Source organism: Fulmarus glacialis, unplaced genomic scaffold, assembly GCF_000690835.1.
Source record: "Fulmarus glacialis isolate BGI_N327 unplaced genomic scaffold, ASM69083v1 scaffold27416, whole genome shotgun sequence".
Classification (NCBI taxonomy): Eukaryota; Metazoa; Chordata; class Aves; order Procellariiformes; family Procellariidae; genus Fulmarus; species Fulmarus glacialis.
The window spans coordinates 1-7,189 of NW_009216619.1; the positions used below are offsets into that span (position 1 = coordinate 1).

The window sequence follows — 7,189 nt, forward strand, 5'->3', positions numbered from 1 at the left end:
GAGGATACGGCAGAGCAACTCGATATTGTTGGTGAGCTTCTTTCCAGGAATTACGTGACAGCGTGGAAACTGTGGGGGATAGCAGAAGCTGAAGAGGTTGTTATAGGACTTTGTCAACTAAGTGTAGTCCCTGTACACTGTTTCTTGCAACATGTTATTTATATGTTGGGATCTTCCTAGACTCCAAATGGAGCTTCTGACATCAGTGGGATGGATTTTCCGCTTGTCTTCTTAGCTAAAGTATGTTCTTATATAACCTCACGCTACTTATCAGGTTGGATCAAAAACCCCCCCCCCAATGGTATTTGTTTCAGGAGGAGAGACTTCTTAGCACTGTAATGCTGTTATTTAATGAGTGCATTTCTGTGTAAATGACTTGCATCTTCGGTTACTATTACTTTGAAAATTAGTGCTTGGATCACCTGTGCTTTCTGTTCTTACTCTGCCACTAGTTACTTTCTGTGTTCTTTAGTTCACTCAAACCTTCGATACTTTCAAAAGGAAAAGAGTCTTTGTTTGTTTATTTGTTTTTAATTTTGTATACTTTCTTGACTGCTGTGATGTGTTCACATTATAAATTTGCTACTGTTAATTGAAACTTAAGACACAAACATTACCCAGTAAAAAAATATAACTTTACTTTTTCCTTTTTCGTAAAACAGAAGGATCAAAGTATGTATGATCTTGAGTAACTTGACAGACTGTTGCCCTGTGGCGCTGTCATGTCCTTGATTGATGACACTTTACTTCACAAACAAAAACAGCTAAAAAAGAATCACAAAGTCATGAGAGATGCGGATGTATACTGGTCACAGCGCACATTACAGGATAAATGTCATTTTTTATTACGTGTATATAGGCATAAGCTAAAGCAGTGCAAGGGGAAGTCATCCTTGTTCCTGTGTTAAAACAAATTATGATATATGAGAAAATGGCCTGTTGTGTCTTACACTAGAAGAATGTTACAGATGTTCTGCATTCTTTAGTTTAGCCAGATTTCGAAAAAGTGGGAGAGATTTGGAAAATTCATACATTGATCTGTGAGCCCTGACTGTATAGCGCAAGACAATTAGCTCCATATGTTGTATAAAGATAGGGGAAGATTATTTCTGCTCAAGGCAGATTGACTTGCCAAATTTACCAGATGGAAAAAAGACGTCATATTCAGGTTAATTAAAAATAGTTACTCTCTTAATCAGGTAGAAAATATTTGTAAGACAGTATACCAGGAGAAATTTTACTGTTTAAAAAATATAAACATCATAATTCTATTTCATGCATGTGGGTAGGGCTACCTTTAACTTTGGTAGAATTCTGTGGGGCTCAAACATTCAAACACAGATTGGCTTGAACAACTGAAGTCTAAGGATTACAACTCACATGAAATAATTTAACAGCAAGATGAGATAGCTTATCTGTTTCTGTTGTGTTGGAGAATCTAATAATTGGATATGACCCCAAAACTGCAGGAAAAAAAGATACCTCCCTTGCAAGGTGTATCTTTGCTGGATCAGCTGAATGGATCAACTTGCTCTATGGACTAACACAAAGAAGGGATGAAGCGCAGGAGCCTGGGACTAGGGATGGCAGGGTGGGTAGAACAGCAGGACTTCATTTCAGCAGCAACACCATTAAATTGGCTCTATAGTATAAAATAATGCACAAAGATCTTGAGATAGCAATAGCAATTCTATCTTCAGAATTTCAAATCTCAGAGAAGACATAGAAATATCATCTCTTGAACTACTGTAGTCACAAGTTGTAATTACTAACTGTCATGGTATTGTATTTTAGGAAACTGGTGGGCTATCAGTAATTTTGGTGAAATTACAGGAACTATAGCCATAGAAATGGATAAAGGAGCTTACATCCATGCCCTTGACAACGGCTTGTTTACGCTTGGAGCACCACATAAAGGTTTGTTTCAGGAAATTTGGAAATAAGCAGTTTTAGTAATGAAAGGCATAAAAGTAGCATCACTTAAAGGCAGGCAGTTTTACAGCTAAAAGCAGTTTATTACAAATAATGCAATAATCCTAGCTGTAGCATGCAGATGACTTAAACCTAATGACTACTGATCAGTTTCACTTACCTAATTTCTTGCTGTTTTATGTGTACAATAAATTGAACTGCCTTGGAGATGATCACCTGTTAAAGGCCATACCACTTACAGGATAAAAAGCAGTATAACTTACATTAAATCCTATAAAAACTTTATGGTGTCATTTGAAGAGTGAAACTCAAGGCAGATGAGTTTCAAGGCTTATTGCTGCATTCTTGTCTTAATATACTTGTTTTGTGCTGCACAAGTGGGCTACTAACATGGTGGGGTCATTAGCTAGTCCTTACTTTGAATTTGAGAGCCGTCGGTGAGACAAGGACTGTTCCAGAACCCTGGCAGCGTGTTTCACTTCCAGGTTGAGATGAAAGCAACAATGGCAATATTAGCTCATTTGGCTTTGAGGGATGGAGAGGCTAGTAGCTTTTAGGATACTGAGCTGTGTTACCATAGTTGAACCGTAATACATTGGTTATGGAAAAAATAACATTACAAGGAGATCAAGGTTTTCAGAGCCACCTGGAGAATTACAAAACATTCTCAACTGTAAATTTCTTTACACAAGGTTTGTCTTTATTTTGTGTCTTGTTTAAGCAGTCTAAATACATGAACATAAATAAGCACCTGCATTGCTTTTTTTAAAAGTGAATATTCAAAAAAGGAATTTTCAAAGAAATAGAAGTATTGCAACTTTCCATAGTATTTTGCAATGGCTGTTGTTTCATTCTTTTTGAAACTGCAGTATTAACAGGTTAAAATATTGTATGTTTAATAATTCATACCTAACTAATGGAAAATTAATTCCTCAGATGATGAAGGCCCTAGTCCTCCTGAACAGTTTACAGCAGTAAAGTTGTCTGATACAAGGTAATTACTGTAACAAAATGTTACAAGTTTTGATATTTGTTATCTTTGTTTCTGGTGTGAATACATGTTTTAATATTCTCTTGAAATACATGGCCTACTAATAATGTGTTTGTGATGTGTTGGATATTGCTTGTGAATTGCTTGGATTAAAAACATTCTTTATTGTTTTCCTGCATCTTCTCTTTGAGGATTGCTCTGAAGTCTGGTTATGGCAAATACCTTGGTATAAATTCAGATGGACTTGTTGTTGGACGTTCAGATGCAATAGGATCAAGAGAGCAGTGGGAACCTGTCTTCCAAGATGTAAGCTGCTGTTCCTAGTATTTGACTGTATTTTGAGTTAATCTATATTGATGTTCTTTGTCTGTGCAGTAAAAGCCTTTTGCAATCTCTTCCATATTGTAACTTTTAGCCTTCTATTTTCCCAACTGCTGCATTTTGGCAGCTATAAGCATCTTAAGAATGAAGGAGCCAGCAAGTCTGCTGGCTAGCTATTGAAGTGTCAATATATAAAAGAATAAAACGCATTTACAGAGCTTTCTGGTGTGTTGTAGAGGATAAATATTGTGAATCAGAATTTGTATATAATCCTTATACTAACAATATGTGATATTATTTCTGCAGAAGAAAATGGCATTATTAGCAGCAAATAGCCGTTTTATTAGATGTAATGAAGAGGGAGACATAGAAGCCAAAAGCAAAACTGCAGGGGAAGAAGAAATGATAAAGGTAATCTATAACTTCTACAGTTAATACAGGATTGGCACAGATATTCAAACAACCAGGTGTCTGTGTGCTACAATTTACTGTTAATACAGTTATAGTCATTTTCTATAAGCTGCCAAGTGATTTGGCCACAAGAAAGGCAAATGAGCTCCAGGGCTGCATAAACTGAGATACTTCCAGTAGAGATAGAAGTTATCTTACCACTACAGAAGGGCAAGACGTTTTGGAGGCAATACAGTGTATGTGATATTCCAGATAGTTCTGAACAGCTCGGTACGGGAGACGTGAATTATGACTGAAGCAGGAACAGAGAAGGGTTTACCGGAATGATGCAGAAGGGGAGATCTTTTAGGGAGGAGAATGCAAAAAGACTATCTTGACTTCATCTGGACATGGAAAATACATGTGTGCCTCCAAATAGAGATAGGTGTCTAGTAGTCAGAGCAATAACATTTTTAAGTCAGTCTCTGAAAAAGGCATTTTAACCCTGCTAAAACTAAGAACTGTTATGGTGCTTCTTTGAGATGAAGGCAATTATGTCTTACAGTAGTATCAAGGATTACACTAAATACTTCCCATACTTCAGGAAGCTCTTGCTTTTATTGTGGTTGTCTCCAGTTGCGAATGAACCAATTTGAAAGCTGTGAACTTAAAAAGTCACCATGACTCTCACTCTGTTATGAAGGATATATTGTTGTCTTTAACCTGTAACTTCTGGTTTTAAAAAAAACAAATAGGCATTTTCTGGTTTGTTTGTTTTTTTTTTTTCCCTCTCAATGACTAGATTCGTACTTGTGCTGAAAGGGAAACTAAGAAGAAAGATGATGTTCCACAAGAAGACAAAGGAAATGTTAAACAGTGTGAAATCAATTATGTGTACGTAGTTTAGAGCTGTTAACAGGCTCAAGTATCTTTTTTCGCTTCTCTTTGGGGCCGCCTTTGGTGGAAGAGCCAAACTCCCACCCAGCCTTTCACTCGCTTTCCCCTCAGCAGGACAAGGGAAGAAAAGAGGATGAGACAGCTTATGGGTCAAGATAAAGACATAAGGAGATGGTGTACCAGTTACGGTCACAGGCAAAACAGACTCAACTTGTGGAAAATTAATTAAATTTATTGCCCATTAAAGTAGATCTGGGTAGTGAGAAACAAAGATAAAAATTAAAAACACCTTTCCTTCCCCCATCTCCCAAGCTCAGCTTCACTCCAGACTCCTCTACGAGCTCCCCCAAAACAGGATGGGGGTATGGGTTAATACATAGTGGTTTCTCTCTGCCATTCCTTTCCTCTCCCACTTTTCCCCTGCTCTGGCATGGTCCTCTCCACAAGCTAGAGGGGAGTATGCTCCAGCACCTGAAGTGCCTCCTCCCTTGCCTTCTCTGTCCTTAATGCTCACACTGCCATTTTGCACTTTTTTCTTTTTCTCTCTTCTCCTCTGCCTGTGTGGCATTTTGCCCTTTCTTAAAGGCCACCAGCTTTGCTGATGGACTCGGCTGTGTCTTGCAGTTGGTCTGTTGTGGAGCCAGCTGTGTCCAGCTTGGGGCAGCACCTGGCCTCTTCTCATAGAGGCCACCCCTGCAGCTCCCCCACTACCAGCACCTTGCCACCTACACCCAATACACTTTCGCTCCCTCACTTGTCATGCTAGTAGTTGAAGAAGGGGCTCTCTAGAACTTGTAACGACATTGTGCTAATCGTATCCCACTTAGACTACCAAAAAAACCTGAGTAGTTTTCACCTACAGAAGTCTTGGTGCAATATTTGATACTGTGATGGCTTGCTGGATTTTATTAGGCCAGTTGTCTACTACATAATAGAAGTTAAGATTCTTATCACTGGTGTTTTTTTATTGAAATACAAAACTTTAAACAAGTTACACTTTTTACATTCCCCCCCCCCCCCTTCCAGAAAGAAATTCCAAAGTTTTCAAGACAAAAAGCTTAAAATAAGCAAAGAAGATACAAAAGCCCTCAGAAAAGCCAGGAAAGAAGGCACTTTTCATGAAATGCTGCTTGACAGGTACTTCAAAGTACAAGAAATAATGTACTGATTTAGAAACTACTGGGAGATGGAATTGCAGTAAACCTGGGGTACAAAAGAAAGCTAGGTTTCAAGGGGGTGGGGTGTTGAGCATTTCCTCTCTGGTCAGTGTTCTGCCTGAGTTCTGGGGTTGGCTTTTTTTTTTTTTTGGTTCTGAATTTTCACTTCTTTAGCTGAAGTTTGTGGGTTTGGATTTACCCAGAGATGAATTCTTTTGGAAATCTTTAACTAGGTTGTTCGGTTTGTTTAGTACAGAGGAGTTGAGGAATGAATCTTTTAAATCACAAAAATTAAGCTAATTTTTAACATTTTCAATACCTATGGCACCAGAACATTTTGGAGAGGGGAAAGCTGCATTTTAAAGAGAAATAGCATTTATTAGGAACAGTCTTTATGTTATCTAGTGGGAAGAATTTTTTTTTTTCCCCCTCCTAAGCTAAGGCTATAGAAACTCTTGAATTTTTAAAACATTTTATATCGGGATACAGTATAAATATTTGCATTAATTCAGTGGGTGGAATGCAGAAGACTATTTATGGTAATTGCAAGTGATGTGAGAGCACTCCTGAGCCATCACAGGTTGAGTATTAGTTTCAAATCACCCTGAATCTGAATTACATGCTTCAGACTGGACAAAACGCAATTCATGGTGATTTGAAGGGAAAGACAAGGTTAACTTTAGACATTGCAGTTCTAGCTCCTTAATAAAACAAAGTTAACTAACAAATCCAAAATGTTGTTAGGCTTTTATATGTGCTTTGAAGCAAAGTTTAAGAGAAATTGCTTTCCATTCTTCCTTAATGCTTTGAGGCAGATAAAACACACGGATATAATCATATTTGGTCTAAATCTTGTTTTATTACTCTTTCCATATAGGAGAGCAAAAGTGAAAGCGGATAGATACTGCAAATGACAACCAGCTGGTCCATTTTCGTCTGCATCTTTGATGATACGGTCAAATTGAAAACGAGTAAAATGTTTTATAATTATTTTTATTGAAGGCGTTTTGCTGATGTTTTTATTACGTTATTTTTAAAGGCTCGCCTGAGAGCTATAATTAAGCATCAAACTAACGTCATCTTTCAGTAATGGATACTATTAAGTTTATTCTAAAACTACGTGCTATTGAAATAGTGAGATAATATTTTAATGGAAAAGAAATTACCCACTGAATCTTCCCAGGTTGATGAAAGGAACCTGAACTTAGAGACAGGGCAGAAGACATTAAGGGCAGAAGAGATCGACGATGAAGTTCAAAAGTAAAATATGTTTAACACATTAAACCATTAAGAAATATGTAACTGTATTGAACAAGAAGAAATAATTGAAAATGCATGTCTTGGAACACACCATACTAGATCCTGAGTAGGACATCTGTGGAGCCGTTCTACACTGCATCAGGTAAGGACTGGGCCAGAATATTCAGGCATCAAAAAACAATGTTCAAAACAGACCCACTGTTCAGGTTGATAAATGGCATAATCCATATGCTGGAAAGAG

General features: G+C 37.5%; 1 protein-coding gene across 1 annotated transcript; it reads left to right on the plus strand.

The window, feature by feature from the left end:
- Window positions 1-3: 3 nt before the first annotated feature.
- On the plus strand, window positions 4-6,929 carry FRG1 (FSHD region gene 1; the record flags this gene model as incomplete). Its single annotated transcript, XM_009579379.1, has 8 exons — window positions 4-31; window positions 1,795-1,917; window positions 2,869-2,926; window positions 3,115-3,229; window positions 3,551-3,655; window positions 4,437-4,528; window positions 5,558-5,668; window positions 6,566-6,929. Coding segments are annotated over 8 exons (669 nt in total), but the record flags the coding sequence as incomplete, so codon positions are not given.
- Window positions 6,930-7,189: the final 260 nt, after the last annotated feature.